This window comes from Pristiophorus japonicus, chromosome 3, assembly GCF_044704955.1.
Source record: "Pristiophorus japonicus isolate sPriJap1 chromosome 3, sPriJap1.hap1, whole genome shotgun sequence".
In the NCBI taxonomy this organism is placed as follows: Eukaryota; Metazoa; Chordata; class Chondrichthyes; family Pristiophoridae; genus Pristiophorus; species Pristiophorus japonicus.
The window spans coordinates 168,790,075-168,816,714 of NC_091979.1; the positions used below are offsets into that span (position 1 = coordinate 168,790,075).

Below are 26,640 nucleotides of genomic sequence, written 5' to 3' on the forward strand. Positions count from 1 at the left end.
AAATCACACAACATTCACAAGACCCTTTTCTAGCGAATCGCTGCAAAAGAATTTAAAAATAAAAACTTTAACTTACCTTTTTTGCAGGGTTTCATACTTACCGCCATTCCAAGGGCTGCACCGACAGGTTTTTCCTCTCTTTTTTTTTTTTGGTCCCATCTACGGGTGACCGCTGAGCCAAATATTGGGCGAAAGCACTTTTTCCAGTCTTACACACTGGCGGTCCGCTCCCCAGCGGTATTTCAAAACCGCCGGCGCAAGACTTTAGGGAATTTCCCACTGCACCATTTTCTGCCCAAAACGGCGCAATACTGCCGAAAAACCCGGCAAAAGGTTGCGTAATTTCCAGTCCTATGAAACTAAAAATTCTTATCTCCTATCACTAGAACTAATATCATCATCATAGGCAATCCCTCGGAATCGAGGAAGACTTGCTTCCACTCTTAAAATAAGTCCTTAGGTGGCTGAACAGTCCAATACAAGAGCCATAGTCCCTACCACAGATGAGACAGATAGTCGTTGAGGGTAAGGGAGGGTGGGACAGTTTGCCGCACGTTCTTTCCGCTGCCTGTGCTTGTTTTCTGTTTGCACTTGGTGATGAGACACGAGGCACTCAGCGCCCTCCCGGATGCACTTCCTCTACTCAAGGCGGTCATTGGCCAGGGACGCCCAGGTGTCAGTGGGGATGTTGCACTTTATCAGGGAGGCTTTGAGGGTGTCCTTGTAACGTTTCCTCTGTCCACCTTTGGCTCGTTTTCCATGAAGGAGTTCCGAGTAGAGCACCTGCTTTGGGAGTCTCGTGTCTGGCATGCGGACAATGTGGCCTGCCCAGCGGAGCTGATAGTGTGGTCAGTACTTCAATGCTGGGGATATTGGCCTGGTTGAGGACACTAATGTTGGTGCGCCTGTCCTCCCAGGGGATTTGTAGGATCTTGCGGAGGCATCGTTGGTGGTATTTCTCCAGCGACTTGGTGTCTACTGTACATAGTCCATGTCTCTGAGCTAATAACAGACTGATAGAAAGCAGATGGTAGATGGCAAGTTAAGTTGCTTAGTAAGATCCTCCCACAATCTGATCTTGAAGGTAATGGTGTTCCATGCACCTGCTGCCCTTGTCCTTCTAGGTGGTAAAGGTCGCGGGTTTGGGAGGTACTGCCAAAGAAGCCTTGGCGAGTTGCTGCAGTGCATTTTGTAGATAGTACACTGCAGCCACTGTGTCGGTGGTAGAGTGAGTGAATGTTTAAGGTGGTGGATGGGGTGCAAATCAAGCGGGCTGTTTTGGCTTGGAGGATGTCTAGCGTCTTGAGTGTTGTTGGAGCTGCACTCATCCAGGTAAGTGGATATAGACTCTGGTCTATGTTGGGTTAGAACAGTTGTCAGGGTTCATGATGCTAATTGGTATTTAGTGACTTGCACTATGCCGACATCTGCTGAGGGCAGGATCGTTAGTTGTGATGCCCTCTGCTGCAAATAGCCTGACAACATTCACTGTCCCGTCTTGTGTACAGAAAATAGCTACTTGGGAAAGGTACCAGGCTTTAGGTGGAACCCTGCCTAATTGTGAGTTAGTAACTTCTGAGGGTGTGGGTGGGGTGGGGGTGGGGGGGTGGCGAAGCAAGAGATTTTGGGACTAACACTCTCTAATTTTACCAGATGTTTTCAAGGAGAAATGATGCAGTTGCATTTACCAGTGATGGTGATGAAAGTATTTGATGTCTCACCAGTGGTCAATATCTGATCTTTTTCTATTACAGGGCTTATCAGGAGCCTCTGGTGAAATTGGGCTGAAAGGAGAAATAGGTTACCCAGGCACACAGGTAAAGTTATTGTTTTTACATTTTCATTTGACTTTAAAAAATTAGACTGGGAACATTCGCCACCTAATGTTAGAGCCAGTCAGTTCAACAAATACTGACTTGTAAAGTGAAGCTAACCTTACATCAGGGACTAAGTTTGTGTAATTTATTATTTATAATGTTACAAGGAGCAATAGGGATTAGCTCAATTTTCACTGAAAACTTGATTGTTTGTTTATCTATTACATATAAAATAAACCAGTTTCTTGGTTTACTACTGGCCTTCTCACATTGGAATGTTTACCAGTCTGCCAACTGGAAGATGGGAGAACCTCACATAGGGGCACATGAGTTTGCTGTATCCAGTTTACAAATTTGCATTATTACGGCCCCCGAGTCACACTATCATACAACTAGATATTGGACAGTAAAGATAAATTCCTTACTGTGGGGAATGTTGGGTCTGCAAATGGGAGTGCATGGTTATGCTAAACCCAAAAGAATTCCTCGTGCAGGGCTAAAATTTGTATATATATTGTCATCTCTCAGTTGCCTCCTTTCAAAGATGAAAAGCCCAAATTTCTCAGGTCTTCCCACATAGCTCAGCCCTCTGGCATTAGGGTTTGTTTTTTTGTGAGGCTTGTCTCGATTGTCCACTTTAACTTCTGCAGAAGATCTGGTAAAACTTCGGAGAAATGGTTTAACGTTACTCCAGACGATTGAGAGAACCCCTGCAGAAATTCAGCTACTAGGGATCGATCTCATAGCTCTCTTCTGTACTACATCTGGGGCTTGCATATCCCTTTTGTCTTGGTGACCAGGGATGGGTGTAGAACTCCAAATGTGGTTGGAACAGACGACACCATTTCAGCACAACTTCTCTGTATACATCTGACTTGCACTCTGTTATTTTGTCTATATTGTTCTGTATTATTTGCAAGTAAGGCAATATTTCAGTGAAATTTGCAAATGTTTTTATTGTGCTACAAAAAGTTTGCCAAACACCTTTCCATGGTGACTCTGCACTTTTATAAAAACAACCTTTATTACAGGGATAATGGCAAGTGAAACATTTAATCATAAGTATTATAACATATATTATACCATAATTACAAGTCGTGTAAATTTGACCATAAGACATTACACACTATCAGTTAAGAGTTCTGTGCAAGAACATATATATATATATTTTTAATACTGGCTCATAACCCTTCCAGTCATTCATTGTCCAATAGAAGTAGGTAACATGATAGAAACTATTGATCTGTGAGCTCTTGTAGCAGGTTAATGTTGGCACTAACAGTTATAACATCCAGCATGTTACTGTGTCTTTATCAAACTCCTATCATGGACCCAGTCTCTGCTTATTCATTGTGCACTACTCCTGTGTGTATTATACACTGACAAATGTTTGAATAATTGCATACTGTAATTGTGTCCTTTTGTAAACATTTTTGGATTAATTTATATAAATTTACACATTATAGGGTGACAAAGGAGTGCAAGGGAGATCCATGGAGGTAAATACAATGATGATTATAACATACGATTTGAATTATGTTGCAAAATAGCTAACGTTCTTTTGTTTTTCTAATGTTCCAGACATGCAGTCTTGTAAGGCAGATCAAAGACACATGTCGTAAGTATATTGTACACAGAATATCTAATTACATTGGCTGTGTGAATTTGACTCTTTAAAACACTAGGTATTCCAGGTAAAACTCTTTAAAATGGTTTTCTTTTCTTTTGTTCCCTTGCAGCATGCTGTTATGGTAAGTTACTTTCAGTGGATGAATATTTGTATTCAGATCATCTGTAACTGAACATCTGAAAGAAAATGTATTCATATTTATTCTTTATATTAGGTTCAAAGGAGTGCCCTGTCTATCCAACTGAGCTGGCCTTTGTGATAGATACTTCCAATGGTAAAACTGCTAACCAACTCAATAACAACAAGAATGCTATCCTCAACTTAGTTCGCAATCTGACCATAGTGGAGAGCAACTGCCCAAAGGGAGCTCGGGTCGCTCTCCTGACATATAACAGTGGCATAATCACCGAGATCCGTTTCAGCAGTGCCAGAAATAAGCGAGATCTTATCAAACAGATTGAAAACCTACAATTTGTGCCATCGAGGAAAGAGTCCAGCATCAGGGATGCAATGAGCTTTGTAGCGAGGAATACATTCAAGCGTGTGCGAAGTGGATTTTTGATGAGAAAGGTGGCAATATTCTTCAGTGATGGACAGACAAAACCCAAAGAGCTCAATGATGGTATAACAAAACTTGCTAATGAGAATATCATCTCTGTCTACCTCTCTCCTAGAGCTGATAATGTACTCACCAAGGCACTGCAGGTCAGATTTCACTCTTGATTTTTCCTTTATGCTCCTTCGTAGATAATCTCTGGCCAGTGATGAAACATGTTCAGAATCCCCATAAGTAAGGCTGGTAACTGCCAAGCAGTGCAAGTTACCATTGCCTCTCAATGCTAGGCATGGTGTATTCTGTTTATAGTACGTATTGATTTTTCAAATCTATTTTCCAGTGAATTTTTTGATAATGGTGAGGTACTCAAAAATGGAACACTTTTGCATTTCAGACACTCAACTTCACTTTTGTGCATTCCTGGGCCAGATCTTTTCTCCTATTCTTTTCAATCTTGGTGGTATCCTGCACAAAGGAGCACTGCCTTTCACTTAGATCTCCCTATGCTAAAAAGTGTACCACGGCTTACATATAACGTTTTTTACCATTTGTTCCCAACAGTGCTTTACCAGTGTGACATATTCTATTTACCATATCAACCATCTTGTGGATCTGCTCAGTTAGATTGTAAATTAGAGGTAAATTAGGAGCCATTTTATATTTTCAGCAAATGTGCTCTACAGACTGAATGGAGGCTATCCAAACTTATTTCACATAGATAATTCGAGCTAAAAGCTTGCTTGTAGTTGTACACGATTATATTTCTTACATTTTCACCTAATTAATATTACTGAGTTAATTGTTAGGTTAGTCTATTCCACACTTTCCCTTGAGCATGGCTTTTCTTAACCTTTCGAATCATTCTACTCAGACTTCTAAGTTCTCTTGCTGCTCAAACTTCTTTCCAATGATCTAAACATTCTAAGTCACTTCTATATTCTAAAGAAACAAGGTAAAAGCCTCCATTTTAAGCACTGTGACGTATCAGAATTAAAGTAGTGCAGCAGATAGTCCGACCCATCCATCATTTACCATTAAGGGTAGGATTCCAGATAAACTGCACAGATACATCCATTCTTAATTCAATGTTTAATAAGGTCCAAGTTATTCTTAATGTCATAAGGCCATGGGCGTTTCAGTTCATTAGCAAAAGTAGGCAATGAAGGATTCTTTGCCTCATTGAATCCCATCTCTGTAGGTTCAACAGGTCCATGGTAAGGTTCAAATTAAATGATAAATCATCCACTGTTTGACCCACTCATCACTGCAAGTGCTTCTCGGCTTGCCTTATTTTACCAAAGTCGTGTGGAAAGGTTAACTCTATACTATTGTTTCTTCTATTAGCCAAAGGATAGTGTAATCTACTATATCATGGAACATTGATCATGGTTGATTTGTACACGTATATCCTCAAAGGAATCTGGATAAATATTTGGAAACTGGATTGAAATTTATAGACTGAGATAATCAAATACACATTGGGTCACTGGTTCCTATGCTAAAAACACTGAGGGTGTTGTCTGTAACACAGCAGACTAGGATTGAGTTATCCAGATGAGAAGATTGATGATTGTTGTTGTGTTTTACTTGATAGCATCTGGGGATCATGGAAGCTTTTTTGCAGATTGTGCATGGTTTGGGGAAGGAGTGAGCTTGATGGGTTGAGTGTTCTTCCTCATTTCATCATTTTTTTATGTTTTATCAGAAAAATGATGTTGGACTTTCACAATTCTTTGTTTTCCGCAATGACGAAATACTGAACAAGGTGATGGCATGCCACATTTGTTTAGGTACGTAATCATTTTTGCTGCAATCTCAGTTAGTTACTTCATACTTTATACTAATTTAAAACATGAATGTCACTATAGCATTATTGTATTAGTGAAAACTATCACCCACCCCACTATTATTTTTCTTCCAATGTCCTCTCCTGATGGTGCTGATTCATTCTGTGGGCACCAGCTGTACTCCAGGACCATTGAGGAAATGTCTGTGATATAGTTGTAATAATTTTGGAATGATGCAATGTGTTGTACAGAGATCAGTGTTGGAACGCACAGCACATGGACAAAGGGTACACACTATGCACTGGGTTCATTGTGAGAGCGCACAGCATCAAGACAAGGGTACACAGAAACATAGAAACATAGAAAATAGGTGCAGGAGTAGGCCATTTGGTCCTTCGAGCTTGCACCATCATTCAATAAGATCATGGCTGATCATGCACCATGCACCAGATTAATTGTGGGAACACATACCATGTAGGTAAAAGGGTACACCATGAACTAAGTTCATTGCCCACATGGCAAAGGGTACACCATGAACTGAGTTCATAGAAACATAGAAACATAGAAATCTACAGCACAGAAGGAGGCCATTTCGGCCCATCGTGTCCGCGCCGGCCAACAAAGAGCCATACTGCCCTCGGTCAGCAGCCCTGAAGGTTACATATAAACCTATGAACAGTGGTGGAAAGGTAAAGAGCACCCAGCCCAACCAGTCCGCCTCACACAATTGCGACACCCCTTACAATGAAACATTCTACACTCCACCCCAACCGGAGCCATGTGATCTCCTGGGAGAGGCAAAAACCAGATTTAAAAACCCAGGCCAATGTAGGGAAAGAAATCTGGGAAAATTCCTCTCTGACCCATCCAGGTGATTGAAACTAGTCCAGGAGATCACCCTGGCCGTATTCGATTCCCTGCAGTACTTACCATTATATCTGTGCCGGCCAACAAAAGGTCATCCAGTCTAATCCCAATTACCAGCTCTAGGTCTGTAACCCTGCAGGTTATGGCACTTTAAGTGCCCATTCAACTATCTCTTAAAAGGGGTGAGGGTTTCTGCATCCACCACTCTTCCAGGCAGCGAGTTCCAGATCCCCACAATCCTCTGCGTAAAGACACCACCCCCCCTTCCTCAAATCCCTTCTAAACCTTCCACCAGCCCCCTTAAAAGTATGCCCCCTCATATAGACCCCTCCACAATGGAAATAGGCCCTTACTATCCACTATGTCCAGGCCCCTCAATATTTTGTACACCTCAATGAGGTCTCCTCTCAAGCTCCTCTGTTCCAATGAGAACAAACCCAGCCTATCCAATCTGTCCTCATAACTAAGATTCTCCATTCCAGGCAGCATCCTAGTAAATCTCCTCTGACCCTCTCTAGTGCAATCACGCCCTTCCAATAAGAAGGTGACCAGAACTGCACTCAGTACTCCAGCTGTGGCCTAACCAAAGTATTATACAATTTAAGCATAACCTCCCTGCTCTTATATTCTATGCCTCGGCCGATAAAGGCAAACATTCTGTATGTCGTCTTAACCAACTTATCCATCTGGCCTATTTTCAGGGATCTGTGGACAAGCACTCCAAGGTCCCTTTGTTCATTTACACTATTATGGTGTACCCTTTGCCCATGCATGCGGTTCATTGTGCGAGTGCACAGCATATGGGTAAAGTGGCAGCCATGGTTCCGTTGGTAGCAGCCTCGCATCTGAGTCAAAAAGTTGTGGGTACAAGTCCCGCTCCAGAGACTTGAGCACAAAAATCTAGGCTGACACTCCAGCGCAGTTCTGAGGAAATGCTGCACAGTCAGAGTTGTCTTTTTTTAGATGAGATGTTAAACCGAGGCTCCTTCTGCGCTCTCAGGTGAATGTAACAGATCCCATATCATTATTTCGAAGAAGAGCAGGGGAGTATTCCCCGGTTTCCTGGACAATATTTATCCCTCAATCAACATCAATAAAAAACAGATGACCTGGTGATTAACACATTGCTGTTTGTGGGAGCTTGCTGTGTGAAAATTGGCTGCTGCGTTTCCTACCTTACAACAGTGACTACACTTCAAAAGTATTTCATTGGCTGTAAAGTGCTTTGGGACATCCTAAGGTTGTGAAAGGCGCTATAGAAATGCAAGTCTGTCTTTTTTTCTTTACAGCAAGCATAGGGTTTATTGTAGCAGTGCACAACATGGTGACCAAAGAGTCCTTGCATGGAAAGGTGCATAGCACAAGTGTATTGCACATTTCCCATTCAAAAATTCAACATTGAGAAACTTATTGCTTTAGATCATTTTTGAAATGCACAAAAAATTTGGAAGATTTTATGCTGATGAGAAATAATAAAATGTAGGTGTTTAACAGAAAAAAGTGAAAATGTTTTCTTTTTTGTGCAGATTTTTGTGAACCTAATACGATCTGTGATGCTAAATTTTTCCGAAGCAAAAGTTCGATTCAACCCAATGATGTAGACCTAGATGTCGCATTTGTCATCGACAGCTCTGCAACCATCAGTCCAAACCAATTTATGGAGATTAAGAGATATATTTCTTATATGACGGACCAGTTGGAGATTAGCAAGGAACCTGCAACGTCGATCCATCAGGCCAGGGTTGCTGTGGTTCAGCATGCACTGTATAATTCTCAGACAAATAATAGCCTGCAGCGAGTGAAAGTTGAATTCTCTCTCACTGACTACAACTCCAGCGAAGGCATCAGAGAATACATCCAGAACAAGATGACTCAGCTTGAAGGGACAAGAGCAACAGCACACGCAATCGAATGGACCATTAAAAACATTTTTGAAAAAGCCCCTCAACCAAGGCCACTAAAACTCGTCGTTCTTATGACCACAGGAGACCTACCAAAAATTGAAAGAGAGAAGCTGGAGACTGTTGTCACAGATGCCAAGTGCAAAGGTGTCTTCTTTGTTATATTCAACATAGTCAAGAAATCGAATGTGAAGGATCTCATTTACTTGGCAAGTGCCCCTCAAGATGTATACTTCAAGCCAATTAATGAGATCTCCGAGCTCCACAGTGAAGATTTACTCAGGTTTGGACGACATCTCCCCAAATACATCAATGGTAAGTTGCCTCATTAAAGCAATTATCTACAAACCCCAGACATTCAGCTTGGGGGGGGGGGGGGGGTAAATCATATTACTAAATATTATCCACAATACTGTACTACTACTGAGTGGAAAATACAAATATAACACCAGACATTATGGGCAATCCTCTATAGATGGTACCCAAAGCTGTGCAATCCAGTTTTTGAACTGGGCTGTTTTTATGATTAGACTTTCAAAATATTTAAAATATAAATTGGACAAACGCTTAATTTATTTTCTTTGTTTCTATAGAAGTTTTGATGTCAGCACCATTTCTCATCACCATGTTGTTTGAGAATGTCAGGAAACAAGAAAAAAAACTAGCAGTAGTGCAGCCCATGATTGCCTGACAGTTGCAGCCTTTTCCAACCCAGGCAGCCTTTTTAAAATGTACCACTAACAAAAAGGACATCCAAAGTCCAATTTTGAAGATAGCAAAAGATGACAACTCAAATGGGATCCTCTGCCATCTTTAGTATAAAGTACAAAGTTACTGTGTAGTTTTTGCCAACACAGGCCTATACTAGTTAACACAGCAGGGAAATGTGATGACAGGAGTAGTTAATAAAGCATTTGTATTCCTGTTTCTATGGTCCAGGCACTCAAATGTGGTGTCCATTAGTTCACCACAGGATTAATGCATACCTCATGCTTCACATGTTCACCTGAAGTTAGAAATTTTGCAATCGGCACTAACTGCAGATTAGTCCACTATTAGCAACCAAAATATATTACCATTTCATCCCTGTCAAAGCATGGGGCAAACAAAAGTTCCTGCTGATTATTTCCTCAAACAGGAACCGTGTCTCCAGCTCTTTTCTGCTTATTTCCCCAGAGACATTCATTTAAAATTCCACATTAAGCCTTACTGTGCCATGAATCATTTGTCTATACACGATTGGCCATGTGGTAGTAATGCTTGAAAATAGTCAACGGTCATGTCAATCTTCAGAATTCTATCCCTTGATTGGCTGACAAGTTGGCTTTTGGTTGCTGATCAGTGCAACTCGTGACACTGAATTTTTTTTAAAAGTACTTTGAGTGAATGTGCAGGCTAGATAAATGAGTTATATTAGATAAATAAAGTAAAATTAAAAGAGAGAGAATGAGCAGAATTTAAATATTTATTTTTAATTCTCAGTTATTTTAGCAGCATAGGGTTAATGTTATTGTAATACCAGTGTCACTTGAATACTTTGTTACTGTAATATTAGTTTGTCTTGGTGCCAGTGTCAGCTGTGACTCAGTGGGTAGCACACTTGCCTCTGAGTCAGAAGGTTGTGGGTTCAAGTCCCACTCCAGAGATTGGAGCACACAAATCTAGACTGACACTCCAGTGCAGTACTGAGGTAGTGCTGCACTGTCGGAGGTGCCATCTTTTGGATGAGACCCCTCGGGTGGACATAAACGATCCCATAGCACTATTTTGAAGAAGAGCAGGGGAGTTATCCCTGGTGACCTGGCCAATCTTTATCCCTCAATCAACATAATAAAAACAGATTATCTGGTCGTTATCACATTGCTGTATCTGTGAGTTTGCTGTGTGCCAATTGGCTGCTACATTTCCCACATAAGTGACTGCACTCCAAAAGTACTTAATTGGCTGTAAAGCGCTTTGAGATGCCCGGTCATAAAAGGCGCTATATAAATGCAAGTCTTTTTTTTTGTTTTCACATTGACTGAAAAGACTATTTAAAAAAAAATGGCAAGCTTAGGAGACTGAAATTTCCTTGTATCTGCTGTGTACCTAATATTGCTACAGTTTTTAATTGAACTAATGTAGCGCACCCAAGAACGTCAGGTATTTGTTTTAATTTTTTCCCCCTCATTTCTTTTTTCCTATTTCTCCTGAAGATGCTGCCTTGTGCTGGGATGTGGTTCCATGGGTGCTAGATGTCCTTTGGTACCATGCTCAAGCAGTCAAACTTCATGTATGAGCCTAGACAATGTGCATTCATAGATATCTGTGACAAACATCGTGTTGGGTCTAGTTTTTTTTTGTCACTCAGCATCCATGCAATTCCAGTTTTCTGAATAGATCACTCCATAATTATTAGGAGTGGAAACCATTCTTGATTTTTCCTTCCCTCTTACTAGTCTGGGGCACTGAGGCCAACTGCAGTGAACCTACAACCACTCTGTTGTAATCAGCTATCTCAGCACAAATCACAAATCAAACCGCAGGCCTTCCTAGTCACTATGGCTCAGTACTGTTACCACATTAGCCAGTATATTTTCACACAAAGCCGTTCAGGGAATTGGTAGAATTTTGTTTTTAATACTGACATTAAAGGGACGGAAAAAAATCTCTCTCTCTTCCCAGCTGAGAATGAATTTCACTTGTCTCCTGAGTTTCAAAAACGATGTGGATTGTTCCAAAGTGACCAGCCAAGCAGTGAGGCATTCAGAGAAACCCAAAAAGAAGAGTAAGTAAATTCAGTCTAGGACCTGTTTGTACCTTGTTTTTAAATCCTATTTTAGTGAAACTAATCTTTTCTTTTTTTGTGTGTGTCTAGCACAAAATATGTTCCTGCAGAATCTGAGAAACTTATGGGTAAGTTACTGCTGCTGTTATTTGGAGCCCAATTGCTTATAGATCTAATTATATATTCCCATAAATTTATTGATATTTGTAACTGATCCATATTCATTTGTACCTTGAAATTGAAGTCTTTTATATTTAAGTTGTAGATGCACAGTAATTTCTGGTCATCATATTATTAAAAGGATATAGAGGCACTGGAGCAGTGCAGGGAAAATTTACCAGGATGATACCAGAAATGTGAGGGTATACATATCAGGAAAGGATGAACAGGCTAGGATATTTTTCAAAAAGGAGCTGAGGGGTGACCTACTAGAGGTCTTTAAAATTATGAAAGGTTTTGATATAGTGGATAGAGAGAGAATGTTTCCACTTGTGGGGAAGAGCATAACTAGAGGCCATCAATATAAGATAGTCACCAAGAAATCCAATAGGGAATTCGGAAGAAAATTCTTTACGCAAAGAGTGGTGAGAATGTGGAACTCGCTATCACGGAGTGGTTGAAGCGAATGTTATAGATGCATTTAAGGGGAGGCTAGACAAGCATATAAAGGAGAAGGGAATAGAGGGTTATGTTGATAGATTTAGATGAGAAAAGACGCGAGGAGGCTCGAGTGGAACATAAACGCCAGCATGGACTGGTTGAGCCTAGTGGCCTGTTTCTGTGTTGTATATCTTATATAATCCTATGTAAATTGAGAAACCATTATTTTTCACTTAGGCTTTTGCAAAGGATGTTGGAAAGTGTATTTTTCTCACTTCTCTCCTCACTTCCTGAAGTCAGTGCCACATTTGCCTGGCATTCAGTTTGGGAGGCGGGGAAACCAAAATCATGTGAGTTTAGTAGTGCCAAAAGTCCTCTGCTGCCTTGCCCAAGCAGACATGCGAGTCTCGACTGTAGCCAGTTCCAGATCCAAGTTGACTAAATGACTACAAATGCAAGAATCCAGCAAAGGTGACTTAAATAATGATTAGTAATGCTGGCTGATTTACCTACAACCCCCCCCCCACCCCACACTCCACCATCTTCTTATCTCATGGATACCAACACCAATTATAGTGGCCGCACTATTACCTTGGCCAAGATATACTAACTCAGCGGAGGCCAGAGATTGAGTTTGGGTATTTCTGGTCTCCGAGTTTAGCACTAAACCACCTGGTGCTTTTAATGACTGAGATGCAAACGGTAGGTTTTAAATAGCCTCCTGAAGAATATTTAGCAACCCCCCTACCTGCCTGGAGCCTGAGCTATGTGGTGGTGAGGTGAGGGGAGGGAGGTTCCCAGCGATAATGTGTACTGGAATCTGCCAGGGTAGAACGGACTCTCTCGTACATTGTGTGGATGTGTTATTGAGGAAGGTGCTCACAAATCTTAATTGTGTCTATTTTCTATCCTATGCCAGTGGGGTTATAAGGGAGTCAGTTCCAAAAGGATTATAACTATGGTTGCAACTCTAGAGATGAGGCAATCATCCAATCTTATTAATTTTCTCATTGTTTCTTTCATTATTAGATGATATTGTAAGATCAGAATAATACATTGATAGATCTGAACTAGAGAATAAAATCCATTTATGCACACACTTGGCTTTCATCGGGGATACTTCAGCATATCCAGTGCAGTGCCTATGTCTTTTCATATGGTATAGACAGAAGGCAAATCACAGCAGCAGAATCCAAAAATGTGTAGTTGAATGATTAGCTGGATGAGTAGACAGAGATGATTGGGATATGATAGGACCATGGCAACATCATGCCAAGAAATTGAATTGGTTCAGCATAGAGGAATGCAAAATTGAATAGATATTCAATTTACTGGATTATTTTTGGGTGCAGAATCTCGCCACAGGAGATGACATGGGTTGGGTATAGGTTGTCATCCAGAAAATGATATACTTTGTATTGAAGGAATAGATTTTATGGAATGAAATTATCATTTTTGTTCAATGTTTGTTTTTTTATGCTTCACTAAGGGAATTGTCACATGTATCTGACTTTTCTTTTCTTCTATCTTTGTTCTGCTGCTACAGGCATGGAGTTGTCTACCTCCAATGTTACAGAAGACAGCATCATCCTACGCTGGGCCCAGATTGAACCTCAGGGCATTGATAATTATGAGGTTACTGTGGTCAAAGTGAGCCAGAACCACCTTCTCTTGAAGGTGAATGTTAGTGATGCTGAAATTGTCCTGAAGGATCTGGAAAATGGGCAGCAATATAACATTATTGTGATCGGATTCTATCAGTCCAATGCAAAATCTATTTACAACGGAACGTTTACAACCAGTAAGTAATGGCTTCTGTCCAAGCCCACCAAGAGAATGGATGACTTTATAAAAAAAACCAAATTGAACATTTTCTGTTCAATTCTGCACTCATCCCAAATGTCAGCATAGCCATAAAATATATTTATTTTTGACACTGTCAATCATTGTAGCTCAATACAGCACAGGTTAGATACAAAGTAAATCTCCCTCTGCACTGTCCCATCGAGGAGTTGTACCTCAATCATAGAATGATACAGCTAGGAGGCTATTTGGCCCATCAGTGCCTGTGCTGGCTCTTTGAAAGAGCTATCCAATTAGTCTGAGACCCTTGCTCTTTCCCTGTCGCGTGTGCACATTTTTCCCCTTTAAAGTATTTATCCAATTCCCTTTTGATAGTCTCTATTGAATCTGCTTTCATCACCCTTTCAGGCAGTGAATTCCAGATCACGATAACTTGCTGCATAAAAATGTTTTTCCTCCTCTCACCTCTGGTTCTTTTGCCAATTACCTTAAAATCAAGTATAATAAAAGTTAGATGCAGAGGGAAGCTTCTCAACACTATCCCTATGAAAGATCCTGAGTCAGTGCCAAATTGAGAGTAGTTCAGTCTGTGGATCCAGCTCACTAAGGAATGGATCTAGGTCAGACAACTGAGTTCCATTTAAGATCCTGTCACCTGGCAGGAATAGAAAAATTTCATCCATCCAACACTCCCATCCACAATAATTTTCTCACAACAATACCATACATTCCAACTCCGTGAAGGTCAGCACCACATAACATCTTCTGATGTCAGTAGAAACAATTTACTAAACAGATGACTAATAGAAGGGGATCAATAAACACATTCAAAAATTTTTTCCATAATAACACACAGAATTAGCTTATAGCACGAGACATTACTTTGTTGCAAATTTTAAATGTTTCTCTTCCAAATTTTAGAAAGATCACCAGAAACAATTGCCAAAAGCACAACTGCTCACACCAATGTGGAACCATTAGAGAATCCAGAAATTGGTAAGTGTTAATGAGTCATGTTTCTACATTGTGCATCATTCAGTGAAATGGAAACCAGTTGTGAACATACCAAATTCATTTTTGGTTTTCGGAGTTAAAATTCCCTCAGAAATCACACATTCACATTGCAAAGGACTGGTGTATTGTAGCAGCTCTGTGTAGTCGAATGTAAGGTATATTTTAATTAATCTCTATCATCAGCCCTATGTGTTGGTTTATTATAGTGGGGTTGTACATTGCATCAACAGTGTATGATGTAGAGGGGCTGTGTATTATAATTGTAGTTGGCCTGTGCAATGCAGATGAGCTGTGAGTTGCAGTGGTAATGGATACTGTCGAGGGCTTGCATATTACAAAGAGAGCAAATTTGTAATCAATTAATTGGTCATCATAAATAAGGCTAGCGATAAATGCCAGGTGTCCTTGCCATCACACTCTCCACTCTTCTCCACTTCTGCACTTTCTTTCCTATTATCACTTACATTTATGTCCTCCCATGCACAGTCCCACTATCTCAACTATTCCTAGCTGAGGCCTATTATGTCACCTTCCTAGGATACCTTTATTTAGTTATATGGCACACGTCCAACACATAGTCATCCCACAGTAACTTCTTGCAGGCCACATATTCTCATTCCTTCAGAATTCTTCATTCTGTTCTCCAAGTTAGATGGCATTTAAAAAATATCCAGCTACGTTTCCACGCCTTTGTCAGGGTGCCGTTCTCAGCACCAAACAGAAGTATTAACTAGTCACTAGCATCATGTGGTTTCCTTTTCACTGCCTATGATCTGTCCCTTCTCTTGTATGGAGGGGGCAGGAAAGTGATAAATCTGTACAGCATGTAACATACAAGCAGTTTAGTTATTGTCTGTCTAAAGCTTCCCCATTGTGAAATGCCTCCATATAGCAATAGTGTAGAAATACAACAACTTTCATTGCACCTTTAACGTAGTAAAACATCCCACGGCTCTTTACAGGAGTGATCAGCCAAACTTCGACACAGAGCCACATAAGGAGATGTTAGGATAGGTGATTAAAAGCTTGGTCGAGAGGTAGGTTTTAAGGATCATCTTAAAGGAGGAGAGAAAGAGAGGCGGAGAGGTTTACGGAGGGAATTCCAGAGCTTGGGGCCAAGGCAGCTGAAGGCACGGCCACCGATGCTGGAGTGATTAAAATACAAGGGCGCAAGAAATAAAAATCTGGTCATAAACCGTCCTTTGACACAACAGAAACTTAATATTTCATTGAATTATCAAATAAACTTTCAGCAGGTAATAACAATTAAGCTGGAAATATCAGATTGAAACTTGAGCACTGGCATTACTTCCAGAAGTCTTTCCCAGTTGGTTGTTAATACTTAATCCTTCAAGTACCATTCTTTTAGCACAGTTTTCACTGACTCCAGGTACTGTTTTATTTCATTTCACTTGTTTCCCTGTCGATTTTCTGCCTTGAGCCCGGCAGGATTTTTTTTGCTGATTGTTCTAATGACAGTATGCAATCCATCAGCACTGAATGAAAAATATTTGTGTAACAAGTTTATTTTGGGTAACGGAGTGATGACTGGAGTGATTAGTGTAACAGTATCTGGTGTACAGTGTTGTAAAATATATTTCTAGTTAACGGAAGTAAAGAAAGTCACAAAATGTCAGTAAATAAATGATATGGCCTGGTTGCATTTAACAAAATGTTTACACTAGAATCGGTTCTGCAATCTGTTAACGATGACTGGTGCTCTGAATTTGCCTCACTTACAATGTAGCTGGAATCAGAATAGCATGGGCAACTTGGAAGCTTCTGTGTACATGAAACCTTGTGCATACGTAATTGTTCCATCTTTAGTTTACTGGCTGTGGGCCTTTCCATACAGGTCCACAATGCAATAAACGGCTTTGTTGCCTTATATGGACAAGCTGAGAGCCAAGACTTCTTGCAGGCAGAGAGAAATGTTAGTGCACAGTGACATATCTTGGCCATTTACATTTGCTGTCGGCCTCCTGAAGTGGGTCCCTGTGTCATTAGAGGAACGAAGGCCGTGCTGCTTGTATTGCACTGCTGCTGCCTGAGATGAGACTTTCCTCCTGCAGTGGTGCTGCAATACAAACAAGGGCCTACCTACCATGAAAACATTAAATGCCAATGGGATGATAGTAATGACTTTTCAACCTGCATTAGCATTGCATTATTCCATTTTTTCATATGGTTTTTGTTAATGACTCGTATTTTACACAAATTTCACAGATCGGTGCATGTTGGACTTTGACGCTGGATTGCAGTGCTCAGAGTATAGTGCAAAATGGTTCTTTGACAGCAAAAACAACATCTGCACTCAGTTCTGGTATGGCGGCTGTGACGGTAATGGTAATAGGTTTGCCACAGAAGCTGAGTGCATTGCAGAATGCACAAAACCAAGTAAGTAATATAGCCGGGAAGGGAATACACCATATTGCCTAGAACAAGAGCATTGTCCGCTTTTTAGTTTTTTTTTTCTTAGTCATTAAAAATGTAGAAAATAACTCTCGGGGTGAAAAAAGTAAACTAATTCCCCATCATTTTCTTCCACAGTGCCAGAACCGAGCACCTCCGAACCCAAGCATGAAGGAATCCTGTTGCCAGGTAAATGTGCACTAACATTAAGCCAGGATTCATGGCCATCCAACCCATGTATTTGACAGCACCTACTGACTTGACCCTGGTGTAAGCTGAGCTCCTGCTTGCCATTGCGTAAGAAGCCACAATCTGGAATGAATGGAGAAGTAGAGAGGAGATTGAGAGTGGGTGAGAGGAAGGAAGGGAGAAAGGAGACCAAGCAGAGTTGCTAGAGGAATGCAGAGGGGAGAGAGAAGAGCTGAGGTCAACAGAGACCAGGCAGGATCATAATGATTGTGCGAGGGAGAGAAGGTGGGAAAGAGAGGGGAGGGGTGAGGGTTCAGTGTGATGACTGAAGGAAGCATCAGTTTGGAAAGTGTTGTGTATGCAATAACTCAATAGGCTTAGTACCGTGAACTCAATCAGGTGCGACCTGATTCTACTTTATTAGCTCTCAAAGTGAGGATTAAACATGGAGGCTTTCTTTATATACAAAGGCTGCACATGTGTGTCTGTGGTCCAATGACCTCCGACGGTTGCTCCCCCTGATGGCAGGTAAACCCAGGCATACATACATTACATCATTCCCCCCCAAGATCTTAGTATCAGTCCTATTTACAAATTGAGATGGTCCGGGACTTTCTGCTCCCGAGTTGATCGTCTCGGTTCGATTCCAGATCTGGGTAAACTCTCCGAGTCATTCATGACTTGAGGCTGGGTAGCCGATCTAATGGGAGTGGCAGTGTCCATGTCGGGGTTATTGAAGGTCCAGATTCATTGACAACAGCTAGGTCTTCTAATGGCTGAGTATGAATCGATTGATCATTGATGGTGTCTTCCTCAAGCTGTTGCGGTTCGTCTGTGTGCCGCATTTTCATCTGATCAATGTGCCTCCTGCATGTTTGCCCATTAGTGAGCCTGACAATAAGCTGTTAACCTCCTTGGCCGTAACAGTGCCAGTGACCCACTTGGGGTCTTGACCATAATTTAGCACATACACAGGATCATTCATAGAGATGTTGCATGATACGGCACTGTGTTCATGATACCACTGCTGATGTTGACGTCTGTTTTCGACGTGATGGTTAAGATCAGGGTGGACAAGCGAGAGCCTGGTCTTGAGACCTCGCTTCATTAACAGGTCAGCAGGGGGGGAACCCCGGTAAGCGTGTGGGGTCTCGTCCTGTAACTAAGCAGTATGCGTGACAAGTGAGTCAGCAAAGAACTGTGAGTTAGATGTTTCAGGCTCTGCTTGATGGTTTGGAGGGCCGGCTCCGCTTGACCATTGTACGTGGGTTTGAATGGTGCTGACCTTAAGTGCTTGATACCATTGAGTCTCATAAACTCTTGAAACTCCAAACTCGTGAAGCACGATCCGTTGTCGCTCACAACAATGTCGGGCAGACCATGAGTGATGAACATGGCATGACGGCTCTCAATGGTGGCTGTGGATGTACTGGATGACATGATTACACATTCTATCCATTTGGAATACGCATCCACCACCATCAAAAGCATTTTGCCCAGGAAAGGACCCGCATAGTCGATGTGGATCCTCGACCATGGTTTGGATAGCCACGACCACAGACTTAGTGGAGATTCCACTGGTGCATTGCTTAACTGCATGCCAGTGTTGCACTGATGCACACATGACTCCAAATCAGAGTCAATGCCAGGCCACCAAACGTGAGACCTGGCAATGGCTTTCAACATCACAATACCGGGATGGGTACTGTGTAAATCCCGTACAAATCTCTCCCTGCCTTTCTTGGGCATAACAACATGATTACCCCATAGCAAACAATCAGATTGAATGGATAGTTCATCTTTGCGACGGTTGTAAGGATTGGTCTCATCACACACTTCCCTGGGAATGGCCAACCAATCACCACTAAGGACACAATGTTTTACAACTGATGAGATCGGATCCTGGTTGGTCCAGGTCCTAACTTGTTGAGCAGTGACAGGCGACCCTTCACTCTCAAAGATATCCATGACCAACAGTAGGTTTGCGGGCTGTGGCGTTTCCACCTCCGGCGTGGGCAACGGTAAACGGCTCAATGCATCGGCACAATTCTCGGTGCCTGGTCTATGGCGAATGACATAATCATAGGCAGATAATGTCAGCGTCCACCTCTGGACGCGGGATGACGTGTTGGTATTGATACCTCGATGCTCTGAAAACAAAGATATGAGCAGCTTGTGATCGGTTTCAAGCTCGAAACGAAGCCCAAACAGATACTGGTGCATCTTTTTAACCCCATATACGCAGGCTAAAGGTTCTTTCTCTACCATGCCGTAGGCTCTTTCCGCTTTAGACATCTTCTCGACGCATACGCAATGGGTTGTAGTTTGCCCGACTCATTGGATTGTTGGAGCAAGCAACCAACCCCATGTGATGAAGCATCACAGACCAATACTAAAAGCTTGCATGGGTCATAATGTACCACCTATTTGTTGGAACAAAGCAGATTTCTAGCCTTCCCGAAGGCCTGTCTTGAGATACACCCCAAACCCAGTTGTCGCCGTTTCTGAGCAGCATGTGCAGTGGCTCTAATAATGTGCTCAATTTAGGTAAGAAATTACCGAAGTAATTGAGAAGACTAAAGAACGAATGCAGCTCCGTCACATTCTGGGGTCTGGGTGCATTTTTGATGGCCTCTGTTTTCGAGTCTGTAGGCCTACGCCGTCTGCAGCAATCTTCCTTCCCAGGAATTCGACTTCCAGTGCCATAAAGACTCACTTTGAATGTTTCAGCCTGAGCCCCACTTTGTCCAGATGACATAGAACCTCTTCCAGGTTGTGCAGGTGTTTGGCAGTGTCACGACCTGTGACCAGAATGTCGTCTTGGAACACCACGGTTCTAGGGATGGACCAGTAAACTCTCCATGTTTCTCTGAAATATGGCTGCAGCCGCGCGAATTCCAAAAGGATACCTGTTGTAACTGAACAGCCCTTTATGCGTATTGATGCACATAAGTTTCTTCGATGATTCGACAAGCTCCTGTGTCATATAGGCCGATGTCAGATCCAATTTGGTGAATGACTTTCCCTCGGCTTGCATTGCAAACAGGTCATCAGCCTTTGGTAACGAGTACTGATCCTGTTTCGAAACTCAGTTGAATGTAACCGTGTAGTCCCCATAAACCCTGACCGTGCCATCACTCTTCAGCACAGGAACAATGGGACTAGCCCATTCGTTAAATTCGACCGGTGAAATGACCCCTTCATGTTGGAGTCTGTCCAGTTTGATTTTGACCTTCTCCCTCATCATGTACGGGACCGCCCAGGCTTTGTGATGGACGGGTCTTGCATCCAAGTCCAGGTGGATCTGCACCTTGGCTCCCGTGATGTTGCCGATGCCCGGTTCAAACAGCGAGGGAAATTTGCTCAGCACTTGAGCACACGAAGCATCATCCACCGACGACAAAGCTCACTTTATTTTTTTGAGTCAACTCCTGACGAACAGCGTTGGACCATTGCCTCGAAAGATCCACAGCGATAGATCATGAACTGCCCCATCATACGACAGCTTGACTGCTGCACTGCCAATCACTGGTATGAGCTCTTTGGTGTAAGTACGCAATTTTGCATTTACTGGACTCAGCTTGGGTTTCACAGCCCTGGTGTCCCACAGCTTTTCAAAAGTCCTCTGGCTCACAATTGACCGACTCGCACCCGTGTCTAATTCCATAGATACCGGCACACCGTTCAATTTTATTTCAATCATTATCGGTTGGCTCTTTGTCAGGAACGAATGTACACTATACACTTCTTCCTTGGTTATCTCGGGTTGCATTGCCGGATCTGCTCCGGATCGGTCATTATCATTCACGTGGTGTGTTGCAGCAAGTTTGCTGAGCTGCGGACACTTCCGCTGAAGGTGCCCCATTTTCGCACAGTCTCTACAAATATGCTGCCTGAAACTGATGAGGCCGATGATTGCCCCCGCAACGCCAACAGGGTGAAATCAGATTCCTGCCCAATTGTGGACTTCGAACAGCTACAGGTTTCGCAAACACAGTCGGATCTGGTGCACAGTACGTGCCGTGGAGTTCCGATTCTGTGAGGATATCTGCTTTGTACTATCGACCATGGTCAGGCAAGCCTGGTCAATCGTGATGGCCCTGCTCAGATCCAGCTTCTCCACAGCCAGCAGCTACCGCAGGATCACCTCGTGGTTTATGCCTATTACAAAGACTTCGCACAGCATGTCTTCCAACGCGGTTCCAAACTTACACGGCCCAGCGAAACGTCTCAGGTTGGCAACAAATTTCACCACGTCCTGGCCCTCAGAATGAACATGCTTGTAAAAACGGTATCTCGAGATAATTATGTCATCTTTAGGTTTGAGATGGTCCCGAATCAGAGCACACAATTTCTCATAGGTCTTTTCCGTTGGACATGCAGGTGAGAGCAGATTCTTTGAGGCCATAGATTTTTGGACCACAAACTGCATCAGCGTCTTCATCCATCTTGTTGGCCACGAAGCACTGGTAGAGGTGATCTGTAAAATTCTCCCAGTCTTCTCCCTCCACGAATCATTCCAGGATTCCAACGGTGCTCTTTTTTTTTGTGCGTGAAAGTTCGTATTGTGCCTCGTCGCCAAATGTTGCGTATACAATAACTCAATAGGCTTAGTACTGTGAACTCAATCAGGTGCGACCTGACTCGCCTTTTTTAGCTCTCAAAGTGAGGATTAAACATGGAGGCTTTCTTTAGATACAAAGGCTGCAGGTGAGTGTCTGTGGCCCAATGATCTCCGACGGTCATTCCCCCTGGCGGCAGGTAAACCCAGGCATACATATATTACAGAAAGGGAGCGAAAGTGGTTTGAAAATAAATATTAAGTTCAGGATCTCTTATAGTTCAGTTAGTAAGTGTACTGCGTGGGATGAACCAGGAAAATCCTAAGTCAGATAATTTCATCTGGAATGGCAATAGAGGCACAGTAATTTCCTATACATTCTTGGCTAAAAGAAAGAAAGACTTGCATTTATATAGCGCCTTTCACAATCTCAGGATGTCCCAAAGTGCTTTACAGTCAATGAAGTACTTCTGAAGTGTCGTCACTGTTGTAATGTAGTTGGGCATGAAGTGAAGGTCCAATCAGTCAGGGTTGCTGTTTCTCTTCCCCATTTAGTGACCTTGGTTGTAAAATTTTAATGCATGAATGTTGGGTGAGGACAGAAAAAAAACAGCTAGGTTGATTTGACACAGAATATTTTAGGATTAATGGAGGTCTCAAGGTCTGTAACTGGGAATGGAGGACCGGCAGATTGAATTGAGAAAAAGGCTGTCTGGTTGTAGCCTTGCTTTCTGTCCTGTCTCTTGAATCACTTGAATTTCGAAATCCCTGAATGCCCTTTGACAGGAGACACAATGGAAAAGTCATCTTTTTTGTTTAAATCTGTTATATATTTACACATATAAGCAGCTACAATCGTACCTACTAAGCGCATGGTTGATGATCGGTTAAGTTATTTGGGGTGGGAACACACCTCATCTGGGTGGAGAGGATTTGATGATGTGTGTTATGTGGGAGCTACATTTAAGACTTTGTAATCTGGAGCTGCACTGAATGTAGCATGGAAGGAAATGCGTGGTGCGGTATGTCATGCGGGTGCACTTAGTTGGGTGTGGTGCATCATGTGGAGATGTGCTCCAAATTTATTTAGAAAAAACCCATACCGTAGTTTAACAGTAATATTCCTGTACATATATTAGTGGCAGACACTATGTTCATGTTGATAAAAGGTAGAATAAAACAATCGGGCAAAATTGTGACAGTTTGCAGGTTTACCATTATTCCCCGTTTAATATTAACCTCATGCGACCTCTCCCTGACCAATCCTAGATGAGGGGAATACCTTTGCAGCAGAGATTAAGGCAACAGGCTGCTTACTTGCTTGCCACTGACTTAAATAACACAATTTATCTTGAAATTAAGGACTATCTGATCACATAGGTTAAAGTGGGGATCATGATCACCATACAAGAACATGAACATTTTCAAGAATAGGAAAAGGCCATTAGGTTCAACGGTTTCATAACTTTTTGAATGATTTCAATCCCTCTTAGCTGCCTTCACGCCATATCTCTCAATTCCTTCTCCTTCCAGAAACGTTATCATTGCAACATCTTTTGAATTGATTTATATTGTCTCCTTCAGGGACCTCCCTCAGTGAATCATTTCACAAGTTCATTACCCCATGGATGAAGCTGTTCCACCAAACTTCCCCTTTAACTCTGAGCTTTCTACCTTGTGCTCCTGGTATTTGAACCCTTTACCATAGGTGAACTATTTTCCTGATAAAACTTGTCAACTTCCTTTATAATCTTGAAAACTTCACTTAGGTGCCTTCTCTTCCAAAGAAAACATGGCCACATCCTTTACCTCATAACTTGCATTTCTGATGCCTTAAGTCATTACCTTTTACTCTCTCAAAGGCAATAACATTGACCAGCAGAATGTTCTAGAGGCTGCTGATTTCTGTGAACCTATAAAAGAAACCTTTGTGGTTAGTGGATCAGAGCAGAAAGAACATGAGACGATAAGAGTGTGAAAAGGTCCGTACCTTGATCCATGCCCATGAGCAAGTCTCATGTGATCTACCATAATGGAACCAAACAGCGATTCTATCCTATCCATTTAATTGCCCAATGGGAAGGTACTGCTTAAGTACTATTCGATATCCAAATGTTTTTAAATCAAACTCAAGAATATTCATCCATCTTCACAGCGTCACTGTCGAACCTGCTTGGCTCCTAACAAGATTCCCACTCTTCCCCTGCACCTCTCCTCCCAATAAACTATTGTCACATGATAGTATGTCATCATTTCAGTCTCTAGATGCACCAATCTTAATCCCAACTACATATTTATCTGGCTCCCTTGGTGTCAAGTCAATATCCCCCATCCTCTGCTTAATCACTAGACTTGTGCTGCGAGGGAAAATAAGGACATAGCACTGGAGAGAATCTGTTCTTTTGGTTAGGGTGACAGTCACATTGTCATGGAAATCTTGATGGTGGGTTGGCACTCACCATTATTACTAATCCATTGGCTGCATTCAAAATTTCCATTGAAGGAAAGGTGTTCAAAAGGATTCAGCTTTTAGCCCGACTTCACATTGCAAAGAGAAATTACAAACATGTGTAAATAGTGAAGCAAATAACTGCATGCTAATTCTCCAAAGAGGAAATTGAAGTCAAATGTTTCCAGGACAGGAAATAAATGAGGGAAAAAAATCCTATCACACTGTAGCTGGCTATATTGCAACAGATCAGTCAGCCTACTGCAAGATACTGTCTGCTACTCTGTGTGTCCTGCTATTGGGATTGTTGGTCTGAAGCTGTTACAAAGCACCGTGAAGCTGGCACATTGATTGCTGCAGTATAACTTGGTGCAACCCTATGACCCTCTAATGCTTACAAGCTTGAATGTAAGCTGGGCTGTCGGAGAAAGCTGAGGTGCCAAATTTTGAAGTGCCTTAGCCATTTTACTATGTTAAAGGCGATATGTAAATTTAGATTTCAAGTAATTGGGTGAAAAAAGTTCTCAACAACTCCCTTCTAATTCTTCTACCAGAGGGTGGTGGGGGTGTGGAACTCACTGCTGAAAGGGTGGTAGAGGCAGAAACCCTCACCACATTTAAAAAGTACTTGGAAATGCACTTGAGGTGTTGTAACCCAGAGGGCTACGGACCAAGAGCTGGAAAGTGGGGTTAGGCTGGATAGCTCTTTCGTCCGGCACAGACACAATGGGCTGATTGGTCTCCTTCTGTGCCATAAATTTCTATGCTTCGATCTACTCCAAGGATTGTAAATTGCTTTTTTCCCTGCTTGGGGACGGTAACCTTCCGAGGCCGGGACTTCCTGCGTCCGGCCCAAAAGTCCCGTCCCTGACGTGGAATTGGACCATGCACCCCTCAAAGGAATCTGGAGACAGCGCTGGCTCTGGCTTCCTTGGGGGGGGGGGTGCTCCCGGGGCAGTAGCATGGTGCTGAGTCCAGTGCTGCACGGAACAGGCCAACGATATGCGGATGCGCTAACATGCTACAACGCCCCTCCTCTTCAGTTAAAGGGGAAGTGCACTGCACACACTACAGGCTCTTTGGTGGTCACCACTGAGCCACCAGGGACACGATTGACTGGGCCAGCAGACCGACAACCAAAGCTGACTGCAGGGCAGCACGATGGCAGCCTGGTTGACGACAAATAAAAAAGGCGGCCCGGGGTGCTAAAGGCCTGCCCCTTAAGGGGCAGATGTCCGCCAGCTTTATGATCCGCGACGCAATTTCCTCTGCAGGCTGCAAAGGGGCCGGAATGCGCGGTGATGACGTAATCAGCAGTTACGCTCTGGCATGGGGCCCTAATCACGAGGTTGCAAGGACAGTGCCCCCAAAACCTCTCAGGTAATTTCCCCGGAATAGTGAAAAGGCCATTGTGTGTTGTAAACGCCCCTCGGAGGTGCTAACGGGACTATAAAAAGGAGAAATGTTGGCCCCCAAGAGTTTTATGTGACACATTGAAGGGAAACAGTTTGTTCTGCCAGTTAACACGGAGTTAATTAAAATCAAAAATACCGCAGGTGTGGATAATCTGAAACAAAATCAGAAAATTCTGGCAACCCTCAAAAGATGAAGCAGCATCAGTTGGGGAGAGTAAGGTAGGGTTATTCTTTCAGGTGTTGTAGCCCTTCATCAGAATCCAAAAGCATAACTGATCAATTTACAATCCATTGGCTCTCCTGGCCATGTTTAATACCAGAAAGTGTCATTTGCAAAATTCCATTCTTGGCATAGAGCCGCAAACACCAGGAGCCATTTTGGGAATTTAGGTACAGAGGTCGGTGGGCTTTAAAGGAATTTCCACCCCATTTTGTATGTGGAATAAAAGTAATGGCTCAGAATTTGCTGGACTCTGGCATCGCACTGGGAGTTCGGTCTTTTTTCGCGTCCTTCAGTTCCAATTAATTTAGCACTGTAAAGTACTAGACGTGAGAGCTGATAATGGTGCAGTGAAGGCAGCATGGCATCTGGGACCTTGGTGAATGATGGGACCGATAGTTTACCTCTTGAACAATGGCATTTAAGGATAGAGAAAGAAACAGAGCAAATGACGGAGAAGGAAATAGAGTAAATTAGAGTCAAATTAGGTATAGAAAGAGAAATAAAGAGATGGAAAGAAAAACTATTGGTAGTGGAGAAAATAAACCAAGAGTTATCTTTACTCTTGAGGGTGATCCTAGGGTGCTTATGGCAGAGCAGAGAGGGGCCTGGTAGTGGTCCAGCTACATTTGACGTTGGACAGTTATGCCAC

The 26,640-nt window shown here is 42.5% G+C and overlaps 1 protein-coding gene across 2 annotated transcripts in view; it reads left to right on the forward strand.

Annotated features, from left to right (window-relative positions):
* LOC139260007 (collagen alpha-3(VI) chain-like) overlaps positions 1-26,640 on the forward strand; it is a 263,220-nt gene that overhangs the window by 218,993 nt on the left and 17,587 nt on the right. For both annotated transcript variants that reach the window (XM_070876050.1, XM_070876051.1), the window contains 13 exons: positions 1,755-1,817; positions 3,284-3,316; positions 3,399-3,435; positions 3,557-3,568; positions 3,662-4,152; positions 5,709-5,793; positions 8,184-8,873; positions 11,223-11,325; positions 11,416-11,453; positions 13,472-13,726; positions 14,650-14,724; positions 16,969-17,139; positions 17,293-17,343. In XM_070876050.1, the coding sequence (XP_070732151.1) occupies positions 1,755-1,817; positions 3,284-3,316; positions 3,399-3,435; positions 3,557-3,568; positions 3,662-4,152; positions 5,709-5,793; positions 8,184-8,873; positions 11,223-11,325; positions 11,416-11,453; positions 13,472-13,726; positions 14,650-14,724; positions 16,969-17,139; positions 17,293-17,343 (2,104 nt within the window). The remainder of the gene's footprint in view (positions 1-1,754; positions 1,818-3,283; positions 3,317-3,398; positions 3,436-3,556; positions 3,569-3,661; positions 4,153-5,708; positions 5,794-8,183; positions 8,874-11,222; positions 11,326-11,415; positions 11,454-13,471; positions 13,727-14,649; positions 14,725-16,968; positions 17,140-17,292; positions 17,344-26,640) is intronic.